Source organism: Pygocentrus nattereri, chromosome 5, assembly GCF_015220715.1.
Source record: "Pygocentrus nattereri isolate fPygNat1 chromosome 5, fPygNat1.pri, whole genome shotgun sequence".
NCBI lineage: Eukaryota > Metazoa > Chordata > Actinopteri > Characiformes > Serrasalmidae > Pygocentrus > Pygocentrus nattereri.
Window position 1 is genome coordinate 31,103,420 of NC_051215.1, and position 15,296 is coordinate 31,118,715.

General features: G+C 40.0%; 1 protein-coding gene across 2 annotated transcripts in view; it reads left to right on the forward strand.

The window, feature by feature from the left end:
* Nucleotides 1–15,296, forward strand: part of lrpprc (leucine-rich pentatricopeptide repeat containing) — a 68,583-nt gene that overhangs the window by 46,784 nt on the left and 6,503 nt on the right. For both annotated transcript variants that reach the window (XM_017690583.2, XM_017690582.2), the window contains exons 28-35: nt 1,334–1,476; nt 3,609–3,756; nt 3,981–4,107; nt 7,765–7,853; nt 8,007–8,211; nt 9,813–9,943; nt 10,579–10,694; nt 13,697–13,771. In XM_017690583.2, coding sequence (XP_017546072.1) covers nt 1,334–1,476; nt 3,609–3,756; nt 3,981–4,107; nt 7,765–7,853; nt 8,007–8,211; nt 9,813–9,943; nt 10,579–10,694; nt 13,697–13,771 — 1,034 coding nt within the window. The remainder of the gene's footprint in view (nt 1–1,333; nt 1,477–3,608; nt 3,757–3,980; nt 4,108–7,764; nt 7,854–8,006; nt 8,212–9,812; nt 9,944–10,578; nt 10,695–13,696; nt 13,772–15,296) is intronic.

Genomic DNA, 15,296 nt, shown 5'->3' on the forward strand with positions numbered 1-15,296 from the left:
TTCACACTCTGCTGCAAACCGATCCAGCGAAAGCTGAAGTTCACGGCCTGATGTCCCCAATAGGACCACATCATCTGCAAACAGCAGCGATGTGACCCTGAGGTCACCATACCGGACACCCTCCATCCCTTGACTGCGCCTAGAAATTCTATCCATAAAAATTATGAATAGAATCGGTGACAAAGGGCAGCCCTGACGGAGTCCAACTTTCACTGGGAACGAGTCTGACTTACTGCCGGCTATGCGAACCAAACTCCAGCTTTGTTTGTACAGGGCCTGACTGGCTCGTAGCAAAGAGCCTTGTACCCCGTACTCCCGAAGCACCTCCCACAGAATACTACAGCACATACAGTGTACTGAAATTACGTTACTCTCAGACCCCATGGTGTAGCAATAACAATATTTATTTAGACAATTTCAATTAAAGAATTATGTTATCAATGGGCAGTGGACGTTATGGCAATATTTTATCGTTCTCATGATGAATTACGGCAAAGTGCAGTGTTTCTGAGCGGTTTGCAGACATTGTCAGTACGTTTACCACAAACACTTGCTGATTTTTGTTGTGCCGCCCATCCCTAGGTTAAGGGTAGTGAGTCAGATGACGACACAAAATTCTGTACTGAGATTCACTGCATCAAACAGGAGTTTCTCTGTCTGTCAGAAATAAGCACACACACAAACACACAGAGACACTCTTTGTTGGAAGCTATTGCCAACACTCAGTTTCATGCTGGGAGAATAATCAAGTGCTGAGAGGCTAAATGTGTGTCTGTGGGCCTCTGAGACTGAGCTCCTATTAAAACACACATACACATACAGCAGATGTTCAGTGCTGCTCCACTGAAGGGGAAACGACCAATGTTCTACACATACATAGAGTTTACACATCACATTGATTCACTAACCTGCTTCAGGGGCATCTCCTCCAAAGCCACATTGAAGAGGTATCTACATTTAATTTGAGCATTAAATTTGAGCTTTACTCAGCTTTGAATAAAGACTACCGTTTTGCTTGTTTTCCAATTTTGTACCGTTTTTATTGATCCATACATGAAGCATTTCACATAATGTATCAGTGTGCATGTTTTTGATGCATCGGGAGTATTCACTCCTGTCCAGTGGTTTCTCCAACATGCCAGACTTTTACTATATAGTAGACATATGAGGTGGAGGCTGCCTCCCTCTTTGAAGTGGTAAGAGAGTGAACAGGCTTCAGAATTGTGATTTTATCAGGTCTAGAATGATTGGAGAAGTGCAGAAGCAGGTGTGTGCATGTACATGATTATTCCACATGTGATCTTACACTATGCTCTAAACCTTTATTCTCCAGAGGACACTAATGATTGGCATAAGGCTGAGGCAGTGTGGACAAAGATGCAAGAGGAGAACGTTATTCCCAGAGAACGTACCCTGCGCCTTCTCGCTGGTATACTCAAGAGCAATAACCAGGAGGTGCCCTTTGAGGTGCCTGAGGTAAAGTAACCCAGCAGCTTTGTCCAGTGCTACACAGCAGAGCTTTAACTAGGCCCCATATTTTGTCTGAACCTGTATGCAGCCTAAAAACCTTGCTTCCAAACCTAATCTGACTCCACCCACAGAACCAAGTTTAGCATCTGTGCATGACACAAACCCAGTGACCGCTACCAATGTGAGACTAAAATATCCCCACATTCCTAAAGGTTTTGGACTACAGGTCCACACAGCCTTGATTATTAAATGGTCGTGGTCATGGAAAAAATAATTTAAATTAATTGATTGATTGTCGTACATAATCAAAATGTGTCATTTTGAAAGTCAGTCTGTATGTTCAGCTGCCAAATTAAGCTGCAAAACCAGCAAATTTTGATTGAATTGTTTTTGTGATGGCTCTGTAGCTCCCTCCCTTTTACATTTAAGTTATATAGATTGTTTAAGCCTGGACTTTTTGAGTAAGATGCAGTATAGGGCAGCTAGTCAGAACAGAATGTGTTTACCTAGATCAGCCTTAACAACAATAAGAAAATGGCCATATAAATATAAATTGTGAAGGTTTTTGGCACAAAACTTTACACAAACATTATAAGTGAAGCCCAGTGGGGGGGATGAAATACATGAAGAAATGTATAATATGAGCCCTTTAATGCTAGCACCCACCCACTTCAACTGTGTCTCACGTCCACTGCAAAACCTGGTGTTTAAATGCAGTTAGATTTTAAACACAAGTTATGCGTTATATGATAATTACTAATGCATTTTGTTCTGTGGCACACAAGCAGTGTATCTGTTGTCCATCCGTCCACTTTAACAAGCAACCAAAAACTAGCCGAGCACGCCCCTTTCACCAAACCCACTATGACCGCAGTGCCTCAAAATGAATCCCATCCCAAAATTATTGCGTAGATTACACATTAGGGCCCACAGGTGAAACAATGTTGTGCAGACCTCTACTTCAAACAACATTCCAGAAGTTTGTATTTTGGAGAAGTTAGTGTTTCATGATGAAGCATGCTGTGCTTTGGGGATCTTCCTCCTAACAATAACAGCGACTCCAGAATGTCAGATTTAAAAAATTGTTTGAAGGAGGGAGGAAGTAGGGGTGTAAGAAGGGAGAAAAATGAAAGCAGGGTAAGTGCAAACACAAAATTGGTTAAAGGAACTATACAGATTTTTTTTTCATAATTAAATTGTTAAGTTGAAAGTGGTGCAGAGTGGTTTGATGTGACCATTCTAGGGGAAATTTGTCAGAGTTGTTCATATGAAGAATTTTACACGTCTAAAATCTCACATTACACAACCCCCCCCCATTAGCCACTATTTCATCATTATGAAAATATACATGTTCAGAAGACATGTAGATGTACTGGTCATTTTGGAAAGTAAATAAAATGCCTCTATTTGTGTTGTAGACATCATGACCCGTGATTCCTTTTGGTCAATTTCACACAATGATTTCGCAAACGTTTCATATCAGTCCTCTCTGAACAACTCTTTCAACTATTTTTAACTATGAAATTCTACAGCAATTTTGAAAAACATTAGAATTACCCTGTATAGATGGGAAATGGTTTATGAGAAACTTGAACATGACGTTTGAACTTGACCTAAGCCTGATGGGACATTTGAGGAATGATGTCTGAAGCTGTCCAAATCGTGACCCCATCCCAAATGTTTCAGGCTCTACTACACTAAGATATGCACACTGGCTATGCCATCAGTTTGTCCCTTAATCCTCGCTTTTTGCATTAAAAGATGTAATTGGATTTTAGGATGATGCTAGCAAAATCCCAGAGTTAATGCCTGCAGTTAATGCAGACACATAAGGTCACAGTGTCTAAATGCCTCCATATGTTGGCTGTTTGAGGACTTGGCTCATTGTATGCCGTGGATGGAGTGTAGTGATTTTGCCTCGGCCTCCATTGATGAAAACAGTTACCCAGAGGGCCATGTGGCGTAATGCTCTTTTCATGACGAGTGATCGAGCAGTCACACTGCACCCTGCATATGTATTTAATTAAATACATGCACACAGAAATGAGAGGCACCCATCTATTTTCTTTCTATTTTGTTCTATTCGTGTCAATAAGAGCAGCGCAGTGAGTGTAAGAGGTGTCATCTTGTCTGTGCAGGTGTGGTATGAACAACATGAAGCCAAAGAGAACTCTGAGGTGGTCAGAGGGCAGAGTGCTGCTTCCAGGGATTCCCCTCCAAAAGAGGCTTCTGCTGCTGAGTATCACCTCAGAGTGATGACTCTCTGCAAGAAAGGGAAAGTCCAAGGTATGGGCTTTATATCTTAGCACTGACTTTTATTTATGATTCTACCTGTTCACTGACTCACTGACTATTGTTGGTTCCAGTCATTGTTGTGAATGATTTAAATAAATATTTGTTCTCTCTTTTTCATGTATTTTGCTGCACTTATGCTTAAAATCTGGTTCATACTGTGACTATTGTGAGTTATGCATATGTTGCCCTTTTTTTTCCATATCTTCTCCCTACAGAGGCCTTTAATATTCTGAAGGAGACAAGCCGGAAGGGCATGGCTTTGGGACCTGCTTCATACGATGCGCTCATCAAGTCCCTGCTGGCCTCAGGCAACCTGGATGATGCCATGGCAGTCAAACACATGTGAGTCTACTTCTGTCTGCCATTGTCTTTCTTGCCGTCATGCTGGTTTTTGTGCTCTCTTGCCATTTTTTTGTACAGAGCTGCGTCATTGATAAGATGATTTGCGCTCCAGCTCTGTCCTTTTGTCTTTCTTTTTGTCATGCCCTCCCCCTCTCTTCTTCTTCTCTCTCACTTTCCTCCCTTTCTCACTCTTTCAAATGCACATTAAACTGCCTCTCACTGTCATACGCAGGTTAGGGGTCATTGTCTTAGTTATTGTATGCTGTGTTCCTTCTTGGGAAATCTTCCGTGATTGAAATGAATAGTTGCCCCTAATCTCACTCTTCAATGTCTCACACACGCATACACAGAGAGAGCAGTTTAAGTCATCCAAAGAGCCAGATAATCTCTTTGTTCTCAGAAAAGCTTGGCTAGACGTAGAAATGACAGTCTTCTTCTGATTAGTAATAGATCTTTAGTGTTGTATTAGTTTAAATGGAAGCGGGGATTGTTCTGCACTTTATGCAGGATGCTCTTTGAATCGAAGGGTTTAAAGCTGTAGATCTCTGTATTGCTCAATATATCCTCATAAAGAAAAGCCGTTACCCCCTTCATTCTCTCTGCATTAACTCGGATGAAGCAGTAATTGTTTATAGATCTGTTTCTCCGGCGTCTGTCGTGTTTTATTTCAACCTTTTTCTCTTAGTGCTATGCATTGTGTAATAGGGATGCACTGATATAGAATTGAACAGATAATTGTGCGCCACTGTTTCCAGCCAGAGATTTTAACTAGGAAGTTTTAATGCTGGTCATCAGTCCAGGACTACTTCATTTTGCAAGATGTTGGACAACCTTCAGAGCCTATTCTGGTAGCACTTTAAAATAGGAATACCTTTTAATGGTTTAAAAATTGGTCTATTAATTATTTGATTAACACATTGATAAGAAGGGTAGAAGTGAGTTGTTATATTTGATGAACATGAGTGAGATGAAGCTGACAGGTTTAACACTGGCTGATGAAAAAGTGATGGTAAGGTCAGTAACCAGCAACATCTGAGCTTTTACTGTGTAGATGATTTGTTTGCCTAAACAAGTCACCATTTAAACACAGTCATTGTTTCCCTTTTTATTTGTGTTGTAAATGCTTATTAATTATTATTATTAAGCTGCTTATTAAGGTGTGTATGAACTGATTAATAACCTATTTTTAAACCATTCATGATCTCTTTATAAGGGTGGTCTTATTCTAAAGTGGTACCCCTGTTCTAGTCTTTCACAAGTTCTCCAACAGCCAAAAAGCTCTCTAGTAAGGAAAAATTTCTTAGATGTTTGAGATTTACTTGAGTTGTATCCTAAAACCTATTCCCTTTCTCTCTCAGCACTCCTGAAGCCAGTTTTAAATTAAGTATTGCAGCTTGAACTGCAAACCTGAGCCATTTTCAGTCCTTGTTTCTGTTTTATTGCAGTGGATAACAAGCAAAAAAAAATCATTAGATCAGAATATATATGCCTTTCCATTTAGAAATGATAAAATAAGTTATGCAGACAACATTTGAGCATAGCTGGAAGCGAAATGAACAAAGGTACACAAGCTAACATCACTGTATCTCAGCCAAGCTAATGGCTCCTTTAAACACCTACATTATAACAGATGTTCTTTCTTTTAACAGATTTCTACATTTATGGCAAAGATGGACAATTTTTGATAGCAGGAGTTGTGGAAGTGTAGCGTTAGCTATGAGTAACAGAGGACATTTTAAACCATTAATAGTTCAATTCTCCATTTTATTGACATAACATAATGGCTATTGGTACTGTCAGAAGAAAACCTTGTATCTCCATTTTTGTTGTTTTTTGGCTTTTGACATAATTCAGAAATACTTGTTGTCTTTCATGTTGTGTGTACATTTCGTGATGAATGTTCTGTTCGTGATGAATGACGAACAGAAATGGCCCAGAATTACTTGGGAAAATGTCTGGTTACATTGACTTGCATTAAAATTAAAGTATATTTTTTCCTTCTCCTGTAAAGTTAATTTTTTGGAGATACAAGGTTTTCTTCCGACAACTATTGTTGGTCTTAGAAAAGATCTGTCTTTTTTTGACATCACTTAAAGTCTGTGGACCAAACACACTTGCACAAAGACAAAGAAAAGCGAGAAGGCTTAATGCCTCGCCATCATTCCCCATACGGAAGAGCATCTGAAGTCTTTTCAAACCGAGCTATTGAGGAGTGCATAAGACCCTGCTTGCACTCAGCTTAATCATAACACTCCAGTTTGCTGATAACCATTGTGTCTGTGTGTGAGGTAGAGAGAGTGCGACTTCGATGGCCTTTTGGCAGATGTTTGGGTGGGTGGGGAGGGGTGTGGGGGGCTGAGCAGTGGAGGATTTAGCGGGCAGATTAAGAGGATTGGGAATAGAGCAGCGGAGAGAGGGATTGCATGCTGCTTGGAGGGCTGGATGAGGAGGGAAGAAGAGGGACAGAGGGATTTTCCCAGGCTCGATAAGAAGTAGTCTGACCCCGGTTATGGCGGCAATCTGCTGGGCAGCCTGCTCTAGGCTCGTCGCCGTGGCGATAAGGAGCGGCGGCGGTTGCTCAATTGGGCAGCGGGACTAATCTGGCCAGCGAGCGTAATAAAAAAAGGGGATGGGTGGGGGGGCTGAGAGTTTGATTGAGGTTTTAGCAAGTGAGGGTTGAAAAAAATAAAAGGCCAAAACCTGGAAGAAGCGAGAGGATGCAGGACAGGGATTTGCACTCGGCCTTCCATGCTCATGTCTTATTTGTACTCATTATCTGACTTCACTGGTAATTCTTTCCCTGCAAATTGCTCGTAGCACTGCACATATAGCTGGTACCATGTTTTTCAGCCAGCTAGTAAGCCTTAATAACTAGGGACTAACCAATAATAATATTTACTACAAAACCGGTTATAAGGAGCTAAACGGAACAGTAATGGATTATATTGGTCGATAGTTAAATGTGATGAACTCCACTAGTTTTACTTAAACAGACAAACATTGAGTGTGATTATCAAGTTTGAATATTTTTTTTATATAGGGATGCACCGGCCATGAATTTCCACAGCAGATTTCAATTTCATTACAGGCAAATATGGGCCAAAAGCTGTTTGGATTGTGTTTATTTTTTAAACCTGACACACAATCTGACTCCATTAGCACATTTCCAGCATTTTTTTATTAGCCAAATTCGCAACATAACTTCTTTTGCTCTTCAAATGCTCTTTGGCTAAAGTGCCATTTTAAATTTAGAAATAAAAATATTTGTTGCCTATTAAAAAAACATTTGAGTGCTACATTAGAAGTTATGCCTAATTATCTTATGACCTTTACCATAGGTGTAGTAACAGTATTCAGATAGAGTGAGTGCAGGTATCTGATTCACATTTGTCATAAAATTGTAACACATTGGTCAAATGTGTTACAATAAAAGCAATAAATTTTGCCTATTGCTGATTGCATGTTTGTAAAATCTGCTGAATCCCTGATTTTACATTGGGTTTTTGTTTGTTTGTTTGTTTTAACTGTAGTTTTTTGTGTTTGAATGTGACAAGCCAGTAAATATTGGCCCTTTTATCAGCAGTATTTTTTGCCACTGAATCTGCTGGACCGTCATATCAGCTAATGTATCTACATCCTTTCCTCTCTTCCCTGCAGCGCTTCCAAACATATTTCAGGATTCCAGTTGAGTGACCTGGCCAGCAACCTCCAAATTATTACACAAGTGAAGCATGGAAACATCAAAGGTGAGTCTAGGTGCCATAGTTTTGTATGGTTAGCCATAAACGAAAAAGTTTTGTAAGTAATAACAGTGAAATTTGATGTAATTATGATACAAAAAGGAATGGAGAATACACTGACCATACTGTTGGTTTCCCTCCTCTCATTTCCTCCCCTAGATGCTCTGGTTAATCTGAAGGGAATGCTTCAGGCTGACCAGGTACCCTCGCAGTTGGCCATCACCCGCTTGGTCCAGGGTTTGAGTAGTCATGGAGATGTGCAGGGCATCCATGAGGTGGAGAACTTGGTCAAGACATTAGGCCCATCCATCAACCTGTCCAGCATGCTGTTTGTGAACAACACTGCTCTGGCCCACATTAAAAAGTGAGCTTCTGTTCTCTGCTCTTAGTCTCATGGTGGTTTGTGTCTGGTGACTAACTTTAAAAATCTGACTGGCATGAATTTTGAAACTTCTGCTTTGTAAACTTTGCGAGTGTGTATAAAAAAAATGAACTCCGCTTTACTCTGTGCAATATAAATTTTACTCTGGGAAGTAAAATAAGAAATTCCCCTCAAATTCTGTGCTTCCTATTGAAATGCTATGAAAGATCCTGGAATATAAGTTGAAAGTAGCATTGCAGAGACAAGGGGAAAAACATGCTAAAATATGTTTTGTAAAGTCTGAATTGATTTAAGAGATTTTGGGTCAAATTTTGTGAGATTTTTTGGACTGTGTCATATGTCTTTGGATTAACATGATGCACAAACTCAAAAAGAAGCTTCAGCTTGATGTTTAGATCAGAATTGCAAAAGCAAAATTATACAGATGAAGATATACTGACAGTAGTAGATAATTCACTTGCATCTACAGAAGACTCTTCTCTCACCAAGTCTTCAGGATCATGCACTCAGGGAAGGGTTCTGAAGCACAACTGACATTACAAGATGTTCTTCTGCACGTTGCATGCAATTACATACTTCCATCAGAGAGGTCTTCAAATCCCCAAAACACATTGTAGTTTTAAGTGACTGCTCTACACTGCTCAGTAATGTTCATATGATGTGGTCCTTCTCACAGATTGCAGTACAGGAAGCGTTGCAACATTTCAAAAAATCACTTTTTGTGAATAAAAGGGCAGGAGGGGTAGTTGTTTGATCTATCGAACATTAGTTGATTGATTACAATAATGATTGTTGCAGTTCACTTCAGAATGTGCGGTTCATTACTCTATGTAGAATAAGGCACTCATTTTTAACTTCCTACAGGCTTATGTGTCCTCTGCTGCCTGCACCGTATCCAGTCCAGTTAGCTTTCTTTATCCGCATTCCCCTCTCCCTTTTCTTCCCTCCACTCCACCGACACCCCCCTCTTTTTTTTTTTTGGCCATTATTATTACAGTCCCCAATCGACTGTGATCGCTGCAACCAGCCGGTCTGAATAATTCAGCATGGCCTGCGCTAATGCGGTGCCCAGCTTCCGGAACCTTCCGTCTCGCCTCTTAACCAGTCAGTTTGGCTCAGCTGCGCTGGCTGCATGTGTCAGTGTGGTTTAGGCCCAGGCGAGGGTCAGAGTTCACCCTGACAGGAATGGGGAGGTTATGAGAGCAGGGCAATGTGCCCATTGAGCCATGAGCGAGCGCTTTGCTTTTCTGCTGTCCTCTGCTGTCCCACTCCTCACATCGCAAAACAGAGCACAGTGACAATCAGGAACTGGCCTGCCTGCAACTGTGAATATTAATGTGGCCAATGAAAGTTTTATGCCCTTATTATTCAAAGGGTGAAGTTACCCTCTTTATGCTCTACTCAGAAGTGAACTGCTGATTGGTTTATATTGCTGCGACATGTTTTTTCCACTCATGTACATACACATGTTATTGAAGTGAATGACGAATAGCAACTTGGTACTAGGCTTTGTTTGTATTTAGGTCAACTTATCTGTTCTACTATGACTCTGAAATGATTCTTTTTCTTTCTTTCTCTCACAGTGGTGACATTCAGAGTGCAGTGGAGGGTCTGGAGTCTGTGTACACCCAGGGCTCAGATAGTCCACAGAAAAACATTTCCTTTGTCTTCCGTAAAGTTCTAGAAGCAAACAACGAGGGTGCCCTTGATAAATGTAAGGCCTAGAGCCTTTCTCAGTCTCTACGATGTACTCCAGAGCCCTTTAATCTGGGAACCTTGAAAGCAGCCATCTTAAAAACCAATTTGCTTCTTAACTTATCTTGTAGTTTTACTGCTGTTCACAGTGGCACAGTATTAATGATCATGATAGCATATGGCCAGTTCTCCAAGACTTGCTACCATTATCTCATATTTGTTTTTATCTGTAAAACATGGTCATCATGTTACATGTGATTGTGTCCATAACTAAGGTTTCGGCCACATAAACATTCTGGGATTATGGTAGTAAAACAAAGGGCTAATAGAGGTATTTTTGATTATGTTAAGCTTGTTCTTGTTTTTTTTTTGTTGTTTTTTTAATGTCTTTTACATTTTACAAGTATTTTTGGTTTCTAAAAATTACATAAGAGGAGAAAATCTAATTAAAATGGCCCATTTATCAAGCAATAAATTACGTTTTAAGTACTATGGATTTCATGCATCCTCTCTCTCTCTCTCTCTCTCTCTCTCTCTCTCTCTCTCTCTCTCTCTCTCTCTCTCTCTCTCTCTCTCTCTCTCTCTCTCTCTCTCTCTCTCTCTCTCTCTCTCTCTCTCTCTCTCTCCCTCTCCCTCTCTCTCTCTCTCTCTCAGTAAGTGCCATGGCAGAGCAGCTGTGTAATCATTTTGCCTCATATAGGGCTGCCACTGACCTATTTCTGCAGTACCTGGACACAGGCAGGACAGAAGAGGCAAAGTTCTTGCTCCAGGTAGCTTCCTTCCTCCACAGCTACAGTACATTTTTTGACCTGACTGAGAGTCCAGAAGGGTTCTGAGCAGTGCTGTAAAAGAACCTCTTTTGTTTCACCAAATAACATTTCAGTGGATGAGATCTGTAAGAGTAAAGAACCTCTTTAAAGTTTTAAACCAGTCAGTTTTCCTTGAACTCCAGACCAAAAACCATTTAGGAGTCTTTAAGTTTATTTTTGTATAGAACTTTTATTACATCACTGTTGTCTGAGGAAAACCTCATGTCTCGAAATGATAACTTTACAGGATATGGAAAAACATGCTTTACTTTTAATGGAAGTCTATAGAACCAGACCCCCCCCCCCCCCCCCCCCCCCCCCCAAGTAATTGTGAGCCATTTTCTGTTGGTCCATTCATCATGAAATGTACACACAAAGGGCAACAGACATTTATTTTCAAACTGTCAAATACTGAAAAGGAAAAAAATGGAGATATGAGATTTGACAACAGTGATGTGGTTCTTTTATAACTTAAAAACGATTGTTCACACTCTCGTCATATATCATTTTACAAAAAGGCACCATCCGTCGCTTTGGTACCGTTCTTTGATGACTGGGGGATGCTGAATGTTACTGTACTCATGCTCAAGCCTGTTTTGCTAACTTTAAGTTCCGCTCTGATGATCTCCTGCCCTTTCAGAGCTCTTACTGAGTCTCACATTAAATATTCTCTTTTCTTTAAGGAAGCCAGGCATCTCCCGAAAAGCCCCCTAACAAGTTGAGTAAAAAGTCTTGTAAAATAGCTGAATTAAGCAGCAGCTCAAACCAAGTTGTGCGAGCAAGCCTTTGGAGATGAGAATATACCAGGAGAGCTTCAGACATGGTGAGCTAGAATTCTGAGAATGTCCCACAGAGGGAGTTCTAAATGTCCCTGAAGCTGTAATTTTAGTACAGGCCTCGGATCAGCCATTTAAGCATACAGAGGTCATATTGTGTTGTATGTATGAACTGCAGGCTGATCTTAAATCAGTCCTAAAGTGGAGCTCCTCCCCCGAGAGCAGCATAGCATTTGGCTGGTGTTTTAATTGCTCTGATTGTACTAAAGGCATTCAGGCGCTGAGCTGAGCTGGTCCATTTTAATATACAAGCCTGTTAAAAGCCTCCCAGGCCTCTTGGCTTTTTAATTTGGCAGCAGCCGGCGAAACACACATCCTTCACGACTGGCTTGTAACGCGACCTCATTGCCACTGAACCCAAAGAGAGCTCGGGGCAGCACAGCAGTTTTAAAAAAGCATCACAGTCTCACTTATACGAGACCGCACACGCGCGTGCTCTCAGACACAGACAGACAGACACAGACAGACAGACACAGACAGACAGACACAGACAGACAGACACAGCTTTTTCCTCCATGCAGTTTTTTATCTAACAGAAATGGTTATAGAAAGTTGTTAGTGTAGTACACAATTGAGACCATATCTGACTGGGGACATATATACCCATCTTCATTTGGTATGAAGACACTTGGAGTTTTATATCCTTTTTATATGCACTGAGATACTCATTGCTTCTGTTGAACGGAAGAGGCTTCAAATGAAAGTGCATGCTGAATCCGCAAAAGAGAATCAGATAGGACTACCTATCTAAATGGGGTCGACAACCTGAATGACAAAGCCCTGCCGAAAGCTGGAAAGAGATTAATGGCAAACACTACAGTTTATAGCTGCTTATCTGAAAGCTTAGATAACAGTTGAATGCTTGTTTACATTCAGAATTTGTAACACTGATCACACCTAACAACTTTTGTCTTTATTAGGAAGCTGTGTGACACTGGGTAATGTAGTGTTGATTGCGCACTGGATCATTTCTTTCTAGGAATTCACAGGTTATTAAATTAGCAAAAATGACATGTAGAATATGCCATCTGATCTTAGTCAGTTATATAATTCACCATTGACTGAAGCATTCCTGTTTGCTGTTTGAAAAAGAGAAACAAAAATCAGTCCCGTCAGTCTCTGGTTGCAGGGATGCTAAAGGAACTGAAGAGTTACCGTGAAGATTACCTTGTGCAGTGCCATGTGTCAGCTAGATTGCTGAGAGAACACCGCTATTGGACTCTTGAACAGAGGAAGTAGATTTTCTGGAGAAATGATTCATGCTTGAAGCATAATGGCAATTGTAAAGTTTGGTGGAGGAGGAATCATGGCCTCGGCTGGTTTTTTTTTTTTTTTTTTTTTTTTTTTTTTTTTTGAGCCTTATAGTTTCAGTGAATATCTTAATGCTACAGCATGCAGCTGACATTCTAAAGAATTGTGTGCTTCCAAAGTTTGGTGAGAATGAATTTGAATGACTGTCACAGAGTCCTGACCTTAACCTCATCTAACATTATTGGGATGAACTGAGCTGCTGTTAGCTAACCCTTATCCAGCATCATTGCTGACCTTACTAATGGTGTTGGGCTGAAGGGAAGTGAATCTTCACAGACATGTTCCAAAATCTAGTGGTAAGCCTTGTCAGAAGAGTGATGTGGCCTTGAATACTACCTGTGTTCACTGAAAGTAGCGAGCAGCTGATCTGAGATCAGTTCTTAGCACCGCTTTCACCTGTAGCGTATTAAACTAATGAAAGAGTGTGAAAATTATACACTGGTGCTTGAAAGTGTTGCGGGCATACAGATTCAAATCAAAGCCTTTATATGACTAAGTGTAGATAATTATACTTCAAATTGGGCTGGTGCTGTACATTTTAATTTCCGTAAAGAAATAAGTGGTTATCCCCCTGACTCCCTATTAGCTGTGTAATTAACCTTCAACTGTAGAGGCACTGCTTTGAATGCCAAGAGATACAGAAGAGGATGGATACCATTCAGCAGCTCTTTCAGTACACACACTTACACATTCTACATGTAAATGCCTCTCTGTGCATTTTTACACGTGTGTGTGCACTTACACAGACTTACCTGGTGGTCTTTTCTTACTAATTCAGTATGCAAGAGTTTAAAGGCTTTTCTTTTCCTGCTTTAGCGCTGTGCAGCAGTTGTTGAACAGAAGGATGCAATGATGTCCTACATGACCAAGATCTCCCAGAAGCCAGGACAGGTACAGTACATCCTTATCAGCTTTCCAGTCTGTGTCTCATTTTGCCTGAAATCTTTCAGCTCATAGAATGAACTGACCACAGAATACTCAAAACAGAACCATGGGTTAATCTTTGATAGAATATACAGTGTTAACTTCTTAATTTGAGCAACCAAAAGTGTTGCTTGACATCACAATTAGGCATGTGCTGACAAAAATGATTACGTTGATTTGCTTAACTTTTAAACATTGTTTATGGTATTATAATATAGCATTAAGAAAAACAAATGGTACATTAACATGTAGTGATATTAATAACATGTTGGTGGTAATACATTTTGGGGAGCTTCCCTGACAGCACTTTGTATAATGTCATATAATGGCATCTTCATTCCTTTCTGGAATCCTGTGTATTTGAACATGTCTTTGGTTTTTCCTAGATTTTTCCTTCCTGGGAGGTAGAGCTTTGGTGCTGTAGATAGCACACCATCCATATAGGATTGTAAAATGAGTGCATGCAAATTTCACAGACAGTTTTGTAATCAGTTTCATCTGTGATGCATCTGTAAGATCAAGATTGTTGCTGGTATGAGTTTAGCGATTAATTAACCAAAACTATTATTGCTATTATCTATGACACCAGTGATGAGAATACAAATAGGAAATAAAAGTAATAGTAATTTGTGCATGTGGCAATCCAGTACAAATTTTACATGTACCTGGTATAAACCAATGCTGCAATCATTCCATTTTCTGTTTAAAGACATATTACACTGTGCTTTTTACTCTGACACTACCTGAAAAAGAAACAATACAAAACACAACTAGTGCAGAACATCTCATACACTCCAATGATGGAACGTTTAAATGAAAGAAAAAAAATCTAATTACAGAATCACATCACCTGCCTTGAGAAGTGAAGAAATTATATTTATTTCACATTATTTCTATCACAATTTTTGTTAAATTTGGTCAGTAAGGGAAGCAGTGCACTCACAAGCCGCTGAATGCTGTTATTTTATTGGCTCCTACGGAACATGCTTTGTGTTAATGATATGTAAATAAGGTGCTGGTGGGCTGGCGCTTGGTTTCACGTACTGAAGCAGATTCATCATTTGTACTTAAATCCACGTCATGGAAAGGTTGCATGAATCAGACACAGAAAAGAGGAAAGGGTAACACTGCAAACTTCACTGTGCTATGGAGGTCCTCAAACCAATAATGGCCTATTCACACTGAGAACACCATGCAAAGTTTTGAAAGTAAACACAAACATTAAGATCATCTTTCATATCATATAAAACTGATGGACTGAGAAACTGCATATACTTTTTTAATCGAGGCTAACTCAATTTAATTTGTTTGGTTTATTTAGCTTTTTCCTAGCCAGCTTTTTGTACAATGTTTGTACACAGCCTGTGAGCATTGTAGTTGCAATGTTTGAAGGAAAAATACTAAATTCTTCATTGCAGCTATCAAATCCCTTTTTCCATGTTGTGGTTATTAAAAAAACAGAAAGCAGTGCAGCAGTGTAGTGGGACCTTGC